The sequence below is a fragment of the Protopterus annectens genome, chromosome 1.part0 (assembly GCF_019279795.1).
Source record: "Protopterus annectens isolate FY-2018-M chromosome 1.part0, PAN1.0, whole genome shotgun sequence".
In the NCBI taxonomy this organism is placed as follows: Eukaryota; Metazoa; Chordata; order Ceratodontiformes; family Protopteridae; genus Protopterus; species Protopterus annectens.
The window spans coordinates 605406262-605425714 of NC_056725.1; the positions used below are offsets into that span (position 1 = coordinate 605406262).

The 19453-nt window shown below is 37.3% G+C and overlaps 1 protein-coding gene across 1 annotated transcript in view; it reads right to left on the bottom strand.

Annotated features, from left to right (window-relative positions):
* HHAT (hedgehog acyltransferase) overlaps nucleotides 1-19453 on the bottom strand; it is a 3149942-nt gene that overhangs the window by 1745172 nt on the left and 1385317 nt on the right. Inside the window, exon 8 of the mRNA XM_044061752.1 lies at nucleotides 5848-5998. Within this exon, the coding sequence (XP_043917687.1) occupies nucleotides 5848-5998 (151 nt within the window). The remainder of the gene's footprint in view (nucleotides 1-5847; nucleotides 5999-19453) is intronic.

Here is a 19453-nt window from a genome sequence, read left to right on the forward strand (position 1 = left end):
ACTATACTTCAGCGAAAGTGCAGTTTCAGTGAAGTGCAATTTCTCTGAAGTGGGGATCTACTTTCCTTTTTAGAACAAGTGTATTTTCGATGAAGAAAAGTAGGTCCATGTATACATACATACATATATATATATATATATATATATATATATATATATATATATATACACATACACACACACACACACACATACACATACACACACACACACACACACACACACACAGACATATATACTCCATGCTAATACCGACAAAGCAAACATTCTGATAAAAGAGATATTATTCACGCACATTATATACCACAATTGTTTTGAATATATGGTTCCAGCTTGTGGCTTACATGCACGCACCAATGGTTGGCAGTCTGATACGGTATGTAGTTGCTTCTTTTCATCTCTATCTGAACCCATGTCACATTTCCCCAGACTTTTCACTTCAATAAAAAATACTCAAGAAATAAAAAAAATACACAAGTTTTAAAAACCCCAACAGCAAGCACACAAAACTACATACAACTTCCAAAAAAGAACTTTACCTCTCCAAATTGGAGCAATCACCCCAAATCAGTGGATGCACTCACAGACAATACATATTCCAAAGTTAGGGTTAACCAAGCTAAATCACTTAAACAGATTACATTATGTAATAGTTATTCTCCTTGCAGTTACGAAAACAGCTTGCATACTTTCAGTGCATTTTAACATTTAGCCTTAACAAAAAAGTGCACTGGCGATCCTTAAATAATTAAATGGTGCACTGTTATTTTTAATGCATTGAAGTACTAAGACTGTTGTGGGAGGCAACTATTCACTTCCTACCATTCCAAATTTCACATATTTTCACTTAACTGCTTGCCAATTACCCTTTAAAAGTTAATTATATTGTACCTTGGACATTTTATTTAGAATACAGTGTTGAGACTTCATTATGATTAGTTTCAAACCTGCAGAATCTGTGTTTCCAATGAAAAGTATCTACAAGCATGAAAAACAGCTCTCAGCTTTGCATTTGGAAGAAAGACCCCTGTAGATTTCATTCAGTATATACTGGTTAAACCATTCATGATTAATTGCTTCACCCGCAGACTCACTTTTGCCAATTAAAAGCATTTGCTAATGGGAAGAAAACAGCTAGCAAATTTATAAATGCAAGAAAGTACTTTAGTAGATGTCACTCGGATCACACTGGCCATACCTCTCATGTTTAATTTTTTACACTTATTTGCCGTTTATATCCAGCAAAAAACAGGTGATAATTCAAAAGTAAGCATTTAATAACTTTTCAAATTCAAGAAAGAACTACCATGTACATGCACTTTATTTTCTCTTGTGTTTCAAGCCTATTGGTTTAAAAAAGTGTCTACAGCTTACTTCCACTAAAGACATTAGTACAGACATCTACCGCTATAAAAATGGGAGGAAATTATCTTTTAATTCTACACGTGATATAATAAATACACTGGGCTGCAGTTAAGACATTACTGCTCTGTGCTATGGAAGGGGTGCTGGTGTCCTCAATTTGTATACTTTTCCCTTCTGCCACTGTTTTGTCAGCAGCAGCTGTTTCAGCTGGTATTATTGCAGCTTTATTAATATAGTTTGGCTGATTTCTCATGGCCATACTTGGAACATACACGATTGATATGTCTTTCCAATTAACAAATCCTGCTGTGGAACACTAGTCCAGTTACTTGTTTGTTCTTTCATAAAGTTAGTGAAGTCTATTCCTTCCAGTTTCTCTGGTATAGTAGGAAATGTCAAGTATTTTTTTTCACAGTCTGTCTTCTAACTGTTAATATTTTTTAATCAGTTCTTCTTCAGAAGTCTGATGCTCAGTCTTTCTTCCATTTCAACCTTTGATTTCTGCACTTTTATCAACCCAGTTGAATATGAATAGCTGTTTAAAGCTTAGGCCTTTTCTATTTTTCAGCCTTTTGTCATTTGACTTTATACATTATTCCAGTGTACCACATATTTTAAATACCAGTGAATGCATTTGATTTGTTTCTTCTAAATTACTAAGGCTGAAACTTGCACTGCATTTTGCTGAACAGCTGCAAAATTCTTCTCAGCAAGAGCGTTTTCTTCTCTATTACTGGTTGTTTTTCTCTTACTCTCCCTTTCTCTGATGGCACCCAGGCAGTGTAGTTACTAACACATGACTGAACTGTAACCAAACTGATTTCCTTTAGTGTTTTTTTAACAATTCCTCAGTTTTCTCATTGGAAGAGCTATAATCAACCTGCTGCTCAGTGAGTAAGTATGTCATAAGTCCCAAGTGAATAAACAACTTGGACTGAACAGTATCATGTCACACATCTCACTGTCTCCAGAGAAGACATTCTCCACAGACAGAACCAGATCAGACATTTTGTCACATGTGGGTAAAATAATGAGAGGGATTGCGCCTCTTTACCTGAAGAACCAGTGTCTGAATAGCTGCATTTAAACCAATAGTCAGTCAGCAGCCCCTGTTCTACTGTAGCCTTCTGTGTGTGTCTATATGCCCCTGCTGGCTACGAGCCCCTTGCATTCATCCCCCTTTTTTGCCTTCATCCCTACCCTCTTCCTTTTTGTCTCTTTATATACATTTATATTCCTGTCAAAAAATATACAATCTACCTCCTGCAAGCCCTGCTTTACTTTTCACTACTCCTGAGGTCTGTTCCTCTGTTCGTTATACCACTTCACTTGCTTTCCTGTGCTCTACTTTTAATGACCTAATATAATGTCCACCAACTTGGTGGGCACTCATTCACAGCTCTTTCACAACTCCTGTATGTCTTCCTTAGGAGTACACAGCAGCAACCTGCCATCACAGGCGAAAGCTCATGCTATCTGCTCTCTGTCTCATTTTGTTTTTTGCATGGTTGGTACACTTTGGCAAAGAATGATGTCTTTGCCTCCTTCACCAGCTCTCAGCTATGTCGATCTGCCTCATTTATGAAGTTTCCCTTCTGTCATGTCTAGTTCCCTGAAGTGCAGCTATCTGCCTGCTCTCTCTATAATCATTATTACTTAATAATGTCTAATCAGCACTGATGCATCACTTATCTTTGTGGTGCCAACTCTGAGAAGCTGCTGAAGCACCGTTTCATGAATCCTTTCCCTGTTGTTTGTATCTTTCACCTATAGTACAATAATATGTTATAATGAAACAGGACTACTGCTGCCACATTATTCCACTAACCATACATCTGTAACATTTTTCCTCTCCTTCGGCAGGTCAAAAACTGCTCCTTACTCAGTTGGTTACCACAGGCCTTGAGGTTATGTTCACTACAAAAAGCTTCTGCCAGTTTGTGGGTTGTAGACTGGTGCTGTCTTCCAGTGGTACTACTCTAGGTCAAATGCAGCATTTGCAAACCTCCCGCAAGCACACTGCTTCAGAGATGCTGCTCTACATCTCTCCAGCAGTACTGTCTCACTTCTCATCACCTAGATGCAGTGTTACTCTACTTATTGTTACTCTCCTCAATGTTCTTCTAACTGCATCAATACTATTGCTGTTTTTGTGCCCTCACAAAGGCAAATGTTACTGATCATAATTCATTCCTTCACATACACAGATACCTTGTTCCTCTATACTGTGTCACTCTTTCTGCAAATGCTGCTATTTCTAACAGATGTTACACAACCGTAGTGTTTAAAAAAAACTTTGATCATGGCATATACCTATGAACAGGCAAGGGGCAGCAGAACATCAAAATCATATCAAGTGAAATGCCCCTGTCATCCACAGATGAGGCCTGAATCAAAAACCTGCCAACAAATGTAGTGCCTCTGCCAAAGCGGAGTCTTACAATAACAAACCACTGGGCACCCATTTAAGTGAGGAGCAGGGGCTATGGTCCTTGGATCTACTCCATTGCCCGTAAATTGGTCTGATGACTACCAGGAGGATGGTCTCAAGTCACATGACTGGAACACAGCAGACTAAAATTGGAAAGATGTATACAAATCTGATTCACTAAGCAACTCACCAAATGCAATTAAGCCTCAAAAACATACAGAGAATATGCACTGCTGTCCTGGGTATGGGGCTTCCAAAATCCATACCCAAACTAGGACTCCACAATAATCACGGAGTATACGGCCTAGCATCTCAGGCCCCATTCTCACCGATCTCTCTCAACTTCTGTGCCTTTCTGTGCCCCTCCCCCAGTGCAATTCCTTTGGAAGGCTGATAGAATTCTACAGTTCACCATGGCTTTTATCTTGGAATACGAATCTGTCAGCATACAAGGTATTGGACTAGGTACCCACCACTTAATATGCCAGTCTTGATCAATGGCCATTTACGGGTGGAGTCCAGCAGTTTGGTACCAATTACCAACAAATATCCCCTTATCAATTAATACACTAACGATGACCAGCCACAATCATAAAAATTCTTTACTTAGAAAATAAAGATGACGGACAGCAATGAAATACGATAAATATGCAGAGCTACATACATATGCACAGAGGACAGAAAAATAATTGCATAGATAGAATACTTAAAAGGAAATCTCTAATTATAGATAAACAACCTGAATGAACCTAGCTCAAAGTAAACTGAACCTTAACTGAGCCAAGTCACAAAAAACACTATAATGACAGACAGCCGAACAGCACAATTACATATGTATTTCCACAGCAAGGTCTGAAGCAGCCCCTACTTACTACACTGATTTCAACTAAAAATATTTTAGCTTATTCTATTCTCCCCATGGGAATTGGGGTAATGAACTTCATTTTTCTAACGTTCAGAAAATCAATACAATGACCAGCAGGAAGTGAATACAGGATTTCACATAATGCTCTACTGTCTGTACCTTTTTCGACCTTTTTATACACATAGTTCAGAGATTCCTGATTGCCGCATTTCGTGTCCCTCTTGCAATTACATGCAAACAATTAATTATTTCCGGAGTCAAAAATATCTCTCTCGCATGCTGTATTCTCCAACAGCATACAGTTATAGGTTTTATATGCATTTTCTCTAGAATATATATAAATGAACAAATACAATTATCTTGTCATTATAAAGATATCTTCCAAATGCAATTTACACTGCAGTTTTACTATAGATTTCACAGAGTTTAAATATAGCTTACAAATGTGTTACAATCTGAACTAAGAACAGAAATAAAACTACAGGCATCAAATTTTATCATTTTTTCTCCCAAAACACCACACTGCCTCTCCACCCCAGTGTAACATTCTTGCATGTATTTTGAATTATTTTGAGTGATCTGTGCTGACATCCAAGACAACCCATTCAGTCAGGAATCAAATGCTTTTGCTTTCATATACAGCATTATCTCCTCTAAAGCATAATAACTTAGACAGATGTGAGGCCTGTTAGGTTCATATTCTTAAATTGTATGGTTGTACAGTACACAAAAGTGCATCTACTTGACTTTTGTTCTGAAAATTCACAAACCACTCAAAAATAAAATAAAAGAAAAACTGCAGTGCAAGCAATTGTTTACTTATAGACTCTTCTTTGCATCATAGAATACAACTGTCATGGGTAGAATGAAAAGGAAATCTGCATTCAAAGCAAATGCCAGTTCTAAAAAGTCAGCCATGTACAAGAATAACAAAAATCTTTGTTTTTGCTTCATTGCAAATCTAATCAAATGATAATTTTAATTTAGTTATGTTCGCGTTAACTTAAAAGATAAATTAGGCAGAAGTATCTGTTTTTGTGTTTGACTCAGGAGCACAGTTTTAGCATAAAATATCTAAGCAGCAGAGTGTATCAAATAAAATCCTGAAATTAAAGAAAAACAAAAGAAGTAATTTATGCCAGAGGAATAACTTTCATTTACATACTATGAATGCTAATTAGCATACCTCCATAGTCCTGTGAAACTGTACATTGCACTGACACAACGAGGCAACTTTGGTGGTTCGATTCCATCAAGACGAATAATCATGGTAGGGATTCCAAACAATACTAAGTACTTCACATAGAAAAACAGCACTTGTGCCAGAGCAAGTCCACCTAAATGGAGAAAGAGAGAGACATAATGATTTTAAGATATATTGAAACACACTAAATGTTGCATGTTTATGGGACGTTTGATAAATGCAAATTATATTTGTAGCTTATGTCATAATTTGGTAACATCAGTGGCTTTATTTATGCTGCACCACAAAAATAAGATTTCTTACAGTTCTCATTCCCAACACCAACTTGGCAAGCAATCATGTATGCAAAGCAGACACACATTTTAAATATACACATATACTGTATGCTATTCTTGGTGTTTTGGTCAGTCTTTTATTCATTTGAATCACATTTTGAGCACTTTCATTTGTTGTATAGTTTTCAGTCAAACTTTATCAGAAAAGGACAAAAAAATGAACCTTTGCTTATTATTTAACTGGTGTAGCAAGCGGGGAATGGGTTAAGGAGTTCCCTAATCCATGAACCTAGACTTATTGTTTAACTGCTGTAGTGAGCGGGGGATAGGTTAGGGAGTTACCTATTCCATTTAAGAACACTGGAAATGCTCAGGTTTTCATTTAGTCCTGGGGTGTGTCTGCTAGTCATTTTCTGATGAAGTTTGACTGAAAACTTTACAACAAATGAAAACCCTCCAAATGTGATTTAAATGAATAAAAAACTGACAAGAACACCAAGAATAGCCTAGCATCTATGTTCCTTCCAAAACAGCAAAATTTAAGTTTTTAAATAATTGTTATACTTTTGCGCTAGTGGCATTACAATATATACAATATACACAATATATACAATATACACACACACACACACACACACACACACACACACACACACACACACACACACACCTCTCCTAAAAAAATCCCGACTTTCAACTCCTCAAGGAAACTAGTTTATCACAACTATCTCACTAGTCAACGTATCACAAGAATACAAAGACAACTTTTGTTTTCTGCAGAAAGGCAAGCCACCCCCCAAACCCTTAGCACCTCCTTACTTTTAATATATAAAATTGAAATAATATAATGGAGTTTCTATTACTTATTGAATATGCATACCACTCAACTGCTGCTTGCTGAAAATAGCAGTTCAGTGAAATACTATTAATTAAATATTTTTCACTGGAAGTATATTTCCCTGAGAATTGAATACACTGAATGTCATTACAATGAAAATATTACATGCGCAGCCATCTGTATAGATGAGTATATGTTGAACTGGTAATCAATGCCTACAGTTAGAAAATATACTTAATGTGGAAAAAAAACAATCACAAAATGATAACAGCTATCTTGCAGCAGAACTGACAAAAGAAAAACATTCTGGGAATTACGTATTTGTCATGCTGTGATTGTGGAGACTGTAGTCCTGCAGATACCGTTCACTAAATGGCAGGTCTTTTGTAGCTTAAGCTTTATATAAATTAAAAATGACCGGGGAAGTTTGCATAATAATCATTATTTGAACTTAGCAGCGTATCCACACATGAGGCTCTAACACTACTTAAGCAAATGGTAGAATAAGCATTAAAGAAAGTGGAAGAAGTGGAAGCAACAGAAAAAAAGTTACAGTCTCTACTCCTTGGCTGTCACTCAGACATGTGCCATCAAAGCCTAGTCAAACTAATGAAATATGTATATGCACATATATAAAATAAGCTAATACAGCCAAAGACAAAGCCGCAGCACTCCTGCAGCAGTAATGGAAAGCTATACTCCAATGTGCTCATTAAAATGCAAGAAACTATTGCATTACAACCATTCATTCATTTCTGGATATCTGCTTTAAACTATTCAGGGCTGAAGGGAGCTATCTATCCAAGACAGCAGTGGGCATAAGGCAAGGACCTAATCTTATATAGGACACCAAACAATTGCATGATGAAAACATTCACTCACAGACACTCATGGGCAAGTCAGGAGATCACCAATTCACCTCTCACTATGTCTTCAGGACACGGGAAGAAAAACAGAGACCCCAGTAAAACTTTTGTGGCCACAGAGAATGCAATATTAACTAGGAATCAAACCAGAGAACCAAGCACTGTGACATAGCAGCACCAATCGCTGCACCACTATGCTGCTTATTGTATAAGTATTATACCACTGGCTGAAGACCAATAATCAGTTATCTGCTGTCATACAGCTAATATACTCATTTCAGTTATTAAGTGTTGTCAACCAAAGCTGCTGTGCAGATAAAATGCACAGGTAAGCATCCAAGTATCATGAAGTATCCTGCACATAACAGCCAATTAGTTTCCTGGAAAATTATCAGCTTTAAAATCCATATCTTACAAATCTGGTTATACAATGGCCTTATGTGACTTCAGTAAAGCTGATAATTACAATACATATTTGTAATCAATAAACTGGGCGGCCATGGTGGTACAGTGATTAGCGTTGCCCCCTCACAGCAAGAGGTTCTCTGGTTCGATTCTCAGCTGGGATGCCTTCTGTGTGGAGTCTGCATGTCCTCCCTGTGGTCGTGTGGGTTTCCTCCGGGTGCTCCGGTTTCCTCCCACATCCCAAAGACATGCAGTAGGTGTAATGGGCACTCTAAATTGGCACTAGGTGTGAGTGTGTGCGTGTGATTGCCTTCTGTAGAAGGTTGGGCGCCGGGCTGGAAACTCGACACCATAAAACTCCACTGCTAGTCATGGGCGGACATATGATCCACTGTGGCGACCCCTAACCGGGAAAAGCCAAAAGAAGAAGATTTATAATCAATAAACTGCTACTTTTTTGAAAACTGCACTATTTGTGCTGTCTATAAACATACAACCACACTCGTGCACAGTTTCATTTCACAGAATACAGTAAATACAACATAAACGTATACAACACTGCATTTTCCCTTTACCCTTTCCTGTGTATATTCCCAGCATGCATCTCATTTGAGCACTGTACTCTGACTGATGTTAACTTCCTTCAGTATTACAGATCTCTGATGGCCTGCACAGTAGGAAGTTCGGTCTATTTTACTTCAGAAGACACAGCACAGAATCGGTTTGCGGACAAAAGGTGACCATCTGCTTTTTTATCTTTATAGTATGTGCAAGTACATGTACATACACACACACACACACACACACACACACATATATATATATATATATATATATATATTTGAGCTGAACTAGGTCATTTGAAAGATGAAGATGAATACATACATATATATATATATATATATATATATATATATATATATATATATATCTCAAATACAAAAAAGTAAGCCTACTACACCAAATTCCAGACTCACAAATTAAAAGACCAAAAATAAAAATGATGAAGTCTGGAACACCAGGCTGTAAAAACGTTGATTTATTGTAGAAATTCAAAGATAATGTTAGTGCTTTCAGGTTAAAAATTCTTCCTCAGACATTACAATGCATAAAAACACATAGGTATATTTAAATCAATTCAGCACCAATCAAATTTAATAAACTACCCAGATTTTTTTTTTATTAAATTTGTTTGGTGCTGAATTGATTTATATATACCTATGTGTTTTTATGCATTGTAATGTCTTAACCTGAAAGCGCTAACATTATCTTTGGATTTCTACAATAAATCAATGTTTTTACAGCCTGGTGTTCCAGACTTCATTTTTATTTTTGGTTTTTAAATATATATATATATATATATATATATATATATATATATATATATATATATATACACATATATAGATATATATATATATATATATATATATATATATATATATAAAATATATATATATATGTGTGTGTGTGTGTGTATATATATATATATATATATATATATATATATATATATATATATATATACACACACATATAATATAGATACATATAATATATATATATATATATATATATATATATATATACACCCACACACACATACAAGAAAGACACAGCCAAGCTAAAGTCTTCATTGTGCAATACCTTAAAAGTGGAGGTCCATTGGATATATGCAAGAGGCTCTTTAAGGACATTTCAGCTACATGGTTTTGAATGCCCATGACCTTTTCCTTTTTTAAGTCTTTATAGTACATTCAGGGCAATAAAAATGGATTCTACCCAGTTTTCAATAACAACCTTTATCCTTCACAGGGTTACAGGAATTCTGGCAGTCAGTGAGCGAGATACACTGAAATCCATTCTGCATAAGCCACTGGTCTATTACAGAAACACTGTCATTCATACTACATGCATACCCAAGTTCATTTTGCAGAATGCCATTTCACCTACTCCACATCTCTGGGAGGTAGGAGAAAATCAAACCACCTACTGAAAACAGAAGTAGATGAAGGGAGGACCATGCAGGCTCTTCAAACAAGGCACTCCAGGAGAGACTCAAACAGCATAACATTTGGCTGTGAGGCAGCAAACCACTATTCATGTCATCACTGTGCTGCCCAGCTGACCTCTCAACTGTCCAGATTTTAGCAGAATGTCTAGTTTTGTGCCTCATATTTTTGTTTGGTTCTTCATAAAATTTATAGTTTTTCCTGTAAATCAGTGAGGATTGAAATCACTAAATAATGACATACACTTTAGTTTCAGACTTCATATCCTTCAGAAAATGCTTGCTAAAACAAGTTCCGTTGTTCTAGCAACTTTCTAAGTTTATTAGAGCAATATTTAAAAATCTGTCCCTATTTTTGGGCCTCCCCATTATTATAGTCCATGTCCAGATTTCTTGTGCTAAGAGGTATGCTACCAGACACATTTCAATTAATCTTTTTTCCCCGGTAGACTAATGTTTCTCATTAACTTCAGTGGGCTACACTAGCTGCCTAAGTTTCTAATGACTACAGCTTCAGGTAATTTGCACAAGTTTCTATGAATTAAGTGTTTTATCGGTGGCTTTTTGCTCTAATTCCAAGGTTACTTTTAATCCTCTGTATTGCTTTACCAGTGCAGGAAGTGTACATTAGGATTCATTATTTTTATAATTTAGCTTTGTTTTTTAGTTTAATTTTAATTAGTTGAGCAGAGTGCATTTTTGTCTATAATGATTTCCAATTGGCTAGTTGCAGTGTTTTACCTTTCTTTAACATACTGCATTCTGATAGTCATGAATTTCATTTGGGGGTTGATTTACAGAGGTTGTTTTATTTTGTGAGGGATTGTGGGCGTGCAGTTAAGTTTTTATATATATAGATATATATATATATATATATCTATATATATATATATATATATTTGAAATAAATGGGAGATGTGGCCTGGAGTTTACCTTTTTATTTTATTTTACTTTATAGGTTCATAGGTTGATACTAGGCTATCTGCCGTAGGGCATTTATAAGCCTAGCCAGATTGTGTTTGGCTTTCGCCACCCTTTTAGATTAGTTGACTGTGCCTCTGTATAGTAGGTCACTGAAGATAGCCCTTTTAAGGTTAGTTTACTGTGCCTCTGTCTAGCAGGGACAGAGAAGTGATCCCAGAGGTAAACGTACGATCTCCCATCCACTCGTCAAGATTTCTCTTGAAGAGGGTCAGTGAGGGGCTCTGCCTAACTTGGATTGGGATTTTGTTCCAGAGTGAGATATGAATCTGTCCCTCCAGCATGTCCTATTTATTTCTGTGCTGAGGTTCAAGTCCCTGGAGCGTGTAGCTCTAAGGGATTTGGATTTCCTGAGGTGGAGCATGTCCTTTAATTCTGGGTTGGACATGGCCTTATACGTCAGGCACAGATTGCCTCTGAGTAGGTGGTACGCAACTGAGTAGAGCTGGAGTTTCTTTAGCTGAGCTGCATAGGGCATCTGTTTGAGTCCCTTGATCCTCTTGGTGAGGTACTTTTGGGGTCTTTCCAATTGCTGCAGGTGTCGGGTAAGGTACATCCCAAATGGGGCATTGTATTCAATTATGGGTCTGATGAGTAGAGGGGGCACAATGGCCTCTCTTGGTCTAGATGTGAACCCTTTCGTGATAAGGTGGGCTATATAGAAGGTCTTTCTAACCACTTTGGCAACGTGATTGTCAAAGGAGAGATTACTATCTACTTGGGTCCCCAAGTCCCTAATTACTACTTCCGTACTTAATGGATTACCACCTATGTGGTAGTTTGTGGGCACTTTGTTGTTCCCAAAGGGGATGACTATGCACTTTTTGGCATTTAGCTTTCGGCCATGGCTCTGGCACCAGTTATCCGTTTCTGTGAGACCCTTTTGGAGGATGCTTGTGTCAGCCGGAGAGTCGATTATGGCACCTAGTTTGCAGTCATCTGCGAACTTGGTCAGCCATAGTCCACCCGTGTTAGCCTGTACCTCAGAGAAATATATACCGAACAAGAGAGGTCCCAGGACTGAGCCTTGTGGGACGCCACTTGTAACTGGTTTAGAGTCTGACATGGCACCTGCAATTCTGACCATGTGGGTTCTATCCCTGAGCCAGTTTGCAACCCATCTTGTGACATAGGTGTTGATATTTAAGCTGGTGAGCTTATTTATTATGCCCAAGTGGGATATTGTGTCGAAGGCTTTTGCCTTTTCTTTAAATATAGTTGTACATTTGGGTTTGTAGGAGCTGTCTACCTGACCTGCTGCTTTGAGATTAGAGGTGTCAGTCTGTGTCTTTTCGGTACTATGTTTTGCTTGTATCTAGTCAAGATGTTTAATAAATATAAGACAGACAGTAAATATGGTTTAAAGTGTATGCACTCCAAAAGGTAGATTGAATTCTCGAACTCCTGTTTAACACGACATACTAATCCCTGCAGTTAGCTGAATATATCCACTACAGTATCTAATATGTATGCTAATATTCTAATGTAATATCTTATATTTTGCACATATAAGAGTTTTCTATCATTCGCTAGAAGATATGCTAGCAGAATCCTTTATGCACGTCTAGAGTATGGTCATCTCCTTACAAGCTTCAGCCTAAACTGATAATGTAAGAGCTCTGCAAAATACTTCTAATAAAATTTATAGATTCATCATCCTCACTTTTAGGTAAGAGCATCACTGTTAAACACTAACCAGTACTATATGGCTATTAATTAAAGAAAGAGTTATGGATTGAACTTTTTAAGCTTTTTGCAACCGCCACTCCCCCCCCCCCCTCCACACACACATTCACTTCAAAACTGACCACCAAACCAACCCTCCTGCAATCACAGAAGACAAAACTCTCTCAGGTACAATTCTATAAACCCCTAAAACAAATCCAAAATGTACAAACCCCAACTTCTCAATTTTGGCTCCAAATCTGTGAGATTTACTTCCCCCGAAATTAAAAGGCATAACCTTTTACACCAAATCCCAAACCAAGTACAAAAGCACATCTTCTCAAACAAACCCAGTTTAAAAGCATCCTCTCAGTCCCCCTCACCTAACTCTGTCCATAGCTTCCTTTTCTGTATTCACCACTCCCTCCATTAGTCTTTTCTCCACTGACCAACTATCACATGATCTTTATCGCCAGGACTATTTATAACTGTTATTTATATGTAACATAATATAATTAACTACTTCATAAACTAGTTTACAAACTTCTACACTGTAAATATTGTTCATTTTGTATAAAGCCTACAGTTGACTCTGCTATGATCATTCAAATTTGTTAGAATCTTTCACTTGTATTCTCCCAGACAAAAATTGAAACTCATTGTCATAGCTGTTCTGCCCTGATAAACAAACATACATACATATATATACATAATTAAATAAATACTAAACATCCCCCTTTTTAAGACTAGAAAACACTGTATATCCATTAGCATGCAAACATGCTTTACTGCTCACTGCAAGACAACATTAACAGTCTATTATGCTTGCTATGGGCTATTTATATGAAAATGAAAAATGGCACACGTTCAAAAACAGTTTTAGAAATGTTACCTTCAGTCCTCAGATTTTTAGAAACTCAAACATTTCATATAATCTGCCTGTTTTCTTTAACTGTTTTAAACATGGATAATATAATATAACGCACAATACAAAGATGAAAACCACACCGGAACAACGGAGATACGACCCAGCAATCGCAATGGAAATAAAACAAGAACAAATAAAAGTCACCACCATGCGCTGGGTCAAACGGCTTGCTAAATACAAAATAAAAAGTTCCACGATAACAGCAATCCAAAACTTGGTTGTAAAAACCAACAGAAACTGCAAAAATGGAAATAAAGCAGTTTAATAGCAGAAACTGTTAGCGCTTTCACCCTTAGACTTCTTCAGACAGTATTAAAAATAAAGTACTATCTCAGTTTAAATATCTAAGCAATGCTAGCAATAGGTCAAAAAGAAACACATGTCAAGAACCAATTACAGCATATTTAAAGAGCCAAACCATATCATATGCATATAATACGGTATTCAAGCGCTAAACATAAATATAAACACCATAAAATACATCAAATACAAACTTCACATATTAAAACCACATTAAATAAAACACCATATTAAAACTCATGCTATATATATAAACGCTATAAAAACTATCAGAGCATAAAAATGCAGGAACAATTATAAAATACAATATATGCCTACAATACATTATGGTCTATAACATCTCCTTTTCCTTAGTGCAGGGGTTATGTTCACCTTTTCATTAAGTCCAGGGAACTTATCTGCCCTGCATCTAATAATCCAGTGCATTTCTTTCTCCAAAGTACAATTAATAAGATCCCCTCCCCTCATGTTCATATAAACCACTTCCATAACACTAAACAAAAAAGTATGATGTGGACCAGTCACTGAAACATGTCTGGCTAAAGCATTGGTGGTATTGGCCACCCTAATTTGATAGGTATGTTCCCTCATCCGTTCCTTTAAAGTCCTATTCGTTTTACCTATATAAAACGAAGGACAAGCAGAACACCTAGCCAGATAAACTATGTTGGAGCTTGAACAATCAGTACCTGTATTAAACTTAAACTCATACTTCGTGATAGGATGGACAAATGAAGTCCTAGTGTCTATCAAAACACATTGATTACAATGCCCACATGGACTCGTATTCCCAACCAATACAGTATCAAGACGTGGGCCAGGAGGTACAGTCCTATGACACAACATACTCTTAACATTGGGTTTGTTCTTATAACTAACAATAGGCTTAGGTCCTACAATGCTCTTAACTACAGGATCTAAAGTCAAAATCTCCCATCTATCTTCCATGAAGTTCCTTATGAATCGTGCATCCTGAGTACAAAAAAGAGGGGCTCTCAAATAACCTTGAGATGAATTATCAGCCGAAGGTCTAACATCATTGACCAGACCTAAATCTGAAAAATAGGGTTTAGCTGCACTAGTACGAAGTGAATCCACTTCTAACTTCATCTTATTGAAAGTCTCTTGTTTGTATCCCCGTGCCAAAAACATCTCACCCATCCTGTTCAACTCTTGAGAGTATCCTACATCAGTGGGATTCAACCACGAGGCCCTCATAATCTGTCCTTTCATCACGTTATTAAATACATAGGTAGGATGCATACTGCTCCTATGAAGGAGTGCATTCCGATAACATGGTTTCCTGTGTATACAGGTGTTAATAAGACCATCTGAAAGTCTACGCATAGACACATCCAAAAAAGAGATAGCATCTTGCGAATAACACAGGGTAAACCTCAAGAACTCTGTAGAATGATTAACATCATGGACAAATGACAACAATTCCTCCAAGGTACCAAACCAAATGAGGAAAAGGTCATCCACAAACCTCCTATAGAACCTTACGTGGTCTTTGTACTGATTATGTTGAAACAAAAACTGGTCTTCCCACTCTGCAATAACTATGTTGGCGTAGCTATTGGCACAAGAAGTGCCCATAGCTACGCCATCATCCTGTAGGTAAATATCACCACCAAATACAAACACATTATTCGTGAGTATAGTCTCCAAGAACAAAGCAAGTAAATCCATGAACTTATTAGTGTAACTAGAGTTCCTACGTAAATAATTAAGAAAAAACTGAACCCCTAGATCATTGGGTATAACGGTGAATAAACTCACCACATCTAAGGTAACAAGTAGAAATTCACTCGAAGGTTCTACATCTCTCATAAAGTCATAGAGATCAATCAAGAATTGTTTGCTGTCCTTAAGAATATGAGGACTCCTATCCACCAGGGGTCTGGAGAAATGTTCAATGTAGATAGACATGGGTTCAGTCAACCAACCCTGCCCAGAGACAATGGGTCTCATAGGAGGTTGGTTCACCGATTTATGTATCTTGGGTAACCCTTGTATTATTGGAATACGTGGGTTCTTCACCTTCAAGTAACAATAAAGTTCTTCAGTGATATCATAGCTCAAAACCAAGTCATCTAGCATATCAAAAACCTTAAGGACCTTCTCTGTTACCAGTGTCATATCAATCCTTGTATAAAACAAACCTGTAGTCAGTAAAGACTGCATACTCTCTATATAAGCACACGTATCCATTAATACAATAGGCCCACCTTTGTCTGCTGGTCTAATAACAATATCCGGATCAAGCCTTAAAGCTTCTAGTGCCTGTCGCTGCTTTACATTCAAGTTCTGGACATACCTACACCTCCTATTAGTAGTAAAATACTCATATATATCATTCTCTACTAGGCGTGAGTATGTATCTAACAGAGGATGTAACTGTGGTAAATACACACTGTTCTGCTTAAACCTCACTTCTCTCACATTCTCATCAGAGGAGCGAAAATCTATCTTTAACTGTACATTCCGCACAAAGGTTTTCAAGTCTAATATAGACTCTACCAAATCACTACGTTTAGTAGGTATAAAACTGAGGCCCCTGTTTAGTACCGCATACTCATACTGGGTCAATGCTCTCTTAGTTAAATTAATAACTAGCGTGTTACAGTTTTCTCCCACATTTTCTTCAAAGTGGGGCCTACTACCTCGTTGCCTGACCCTTTCCTCTTGTGTCGTCCCCTGCTCAGGGACCTCCCCCTCCCTAATCTGCGGTCCTGTGCTATAGGGAAAGGGTGAAAGGTAGTATCAGTAGCTTTCTCAAACATGGAAAGATTACCCGTAATGGGAGTCTTCCTCCTCACCACCATGTCATTTACTTCAGAATGTACACCAACCACAGGCGTCTGTACTACTATATTCTCAATATTATTAGTCACAGGGGTAGCTGCGGCTGGTGGTATAACATCCACAGCTACTAAGGACTCTACAACATCAACAGAGGTATTAACAGTCGAGGTACTCATAACAGGTGCCTCAGAATCAACATTCCGTTTGGGTAGATTAAGTGTACCCTTATTCACATTTACCACATTCCTCCTGATATTATTAGAGGAAACAACGCTATCACTGTTCACTAAATGCTCATGTACAGCAGCTCTTGGCCAAGTGAATACATGGTTGTTGTTAAAATCCTTTAAATCCCTTAGGATTTTACCCTTCTTTTGTTCTAACAAGCGCCTCTCAAACAAGCTAACATTATCTATTACATTCTCTAATAACATAATAACAGTCCCATCCAGGTCTTTAGCTCTAATGTTGTTATAAAGTTCATTAACTGTTCGTATCAGCGCCTCTTCCTCTGGCTTATGAAAGTCTATGAGCAACTTCATGTAGTTGTTGCTCATTTCTATATTAAGACGCTACCTGAGGTAGGCATTTTTAGGATTCGTAGACCACGCGGAATAATCCGTTTCGCCAAGCACGCTTCAAAGTGTTGGCGTTGAAGCTGTAACCTCTTTAGTTTAATGAACTGTTTCTCAAATCTGTCCAAATCCTCCGACACGGAGATCACAGTTCCTGCATCCATATCCGTACTAGTCTCAGCTAAGTGTGGCTCGTACAAAAGCAGCAAGTTCGTCTCACCTCTCACACAATCTTGGAATCTAGTCATGTTGCGATTGGTCATCTCTCCCTTCTCCAACACATATGGCAATTCTACGTTGGCGCCACGCTACGTTTTTATACTCAGGATGCACGATTCATAAGGAACTTCATGGAAGATAGATGGGAGATTTTGACTTTAGATCCTGTAGTTAAGAGCATTGTAGGACCTAAACCTATTGTTAGTTATAAGAACAAACCCAATGTTAAGAGTATGTTGTGTCATAGGACTGTACCTCCTGGCCCACGTCTTGATACTGTATTGGTTGGGAATACGAGTCCATGTGGGCATTGTAATCAATGTGTTTTGATAGACACTAGGACTTCATTTGTCCATCCTATCACGAAGTATGAGTTTAAGTTTAATACAGGTACTGATTGTTCAAGCTCCAACATAGTTTATCTGGCTAGGTGTTCTGCTTGTCCTTCGTTTTATATAGGTAAAACGAATAGGACTTTAAAGGAACGGATGAGGGAACATACCTATCAAATTAGGGTGGCCAATACCACCAATGCTTTAGCCAGACATGTTTCAGTGACTGGTCCACATCATACTTTTTTGTTTAGTGTTATGGAAGTGGTTTATATGAACATGAGGGGAGGGGATCTTATTAATTGTACTTTGGAGAAAGAAATGCACTGGATTATTAGATGCAGGGCAGATAAGTTCCCTGGACTTAATGAAAAGGTGAACATAACCCCTGCACTAAGGAAAAGGAGATGTTATAGACCATAATGTATTGTAGGCATATATTGTATTTTATAATTGTTCCTGCATTTTTATGCTCTGATAGTTTTATAGCGTTTATATATATAGCATGAGTTTTAATATGGTGTTTTATTTAATGTGGTTTTAATATGTGAAGTTTGTATTTGATGTATTTTATGGTGTTTATATTTATGTTTAGCGCTTGAATACCGTATTATATGCATATGATATGGTTTGGCTCTTTAAATATGCTGTAATTGGTTCTTGACATGTGTTTCTTTTTGACCTATTGCTAGCATTGCTTAGATATTTAAACTGAGATAGTACTTTATTTTTAATACTGTCTGAAGAAGCCTAAGGGTGAAAGCGCTAACAGTTTCTGCTATTAAACTGCTTTATTTCCATTTTTGCAGTTTCTGGTGGTTTTTACAACCAAGTTTTGGATTGCTGTTATCGTGGAACTTTTTATTTTGTATTTAGCAAGCCATTTGACCCAGCGCATGGTGGTGACTTATTTATGGATAATATAATAGCCTATTTACACTAGACCTCTGATCTTGGTTTTGGGACAGAGATTGCTTGTAAAATAGTTTTATTTAAAGACAATGACTTCTAGAATCAGAGTGCAACACTCTCACAGTTTTAACAGTCACTATTTCCTTGCAAAAGGAGTGGTTGAGAAAGTTTTGGTTTCTCATCTTTCAGGAACTTTAACATGTTTGCCTTGTATAAACATTTGCAATTTCTGCTGTACAGCTTAGAAAGGCTTTTCACGAATTACACACAATCTCGGTGTGTCTACTTTGACAAACTGCAGCTTCAGGTTGTGACTTCTTTGGGGCTTTTGGATTCTCACTTTGTCTCCAACCATTGGTGGTGCTGCGGTAGCATTGTCGCCTCACAGTTAGACGTTGTCCTGTTCGATTCTCAGCTAGAGCGTCTTCTATGTGGAGACATGCGTGAATGGGCGTACCTTCATTGAAGGTTAT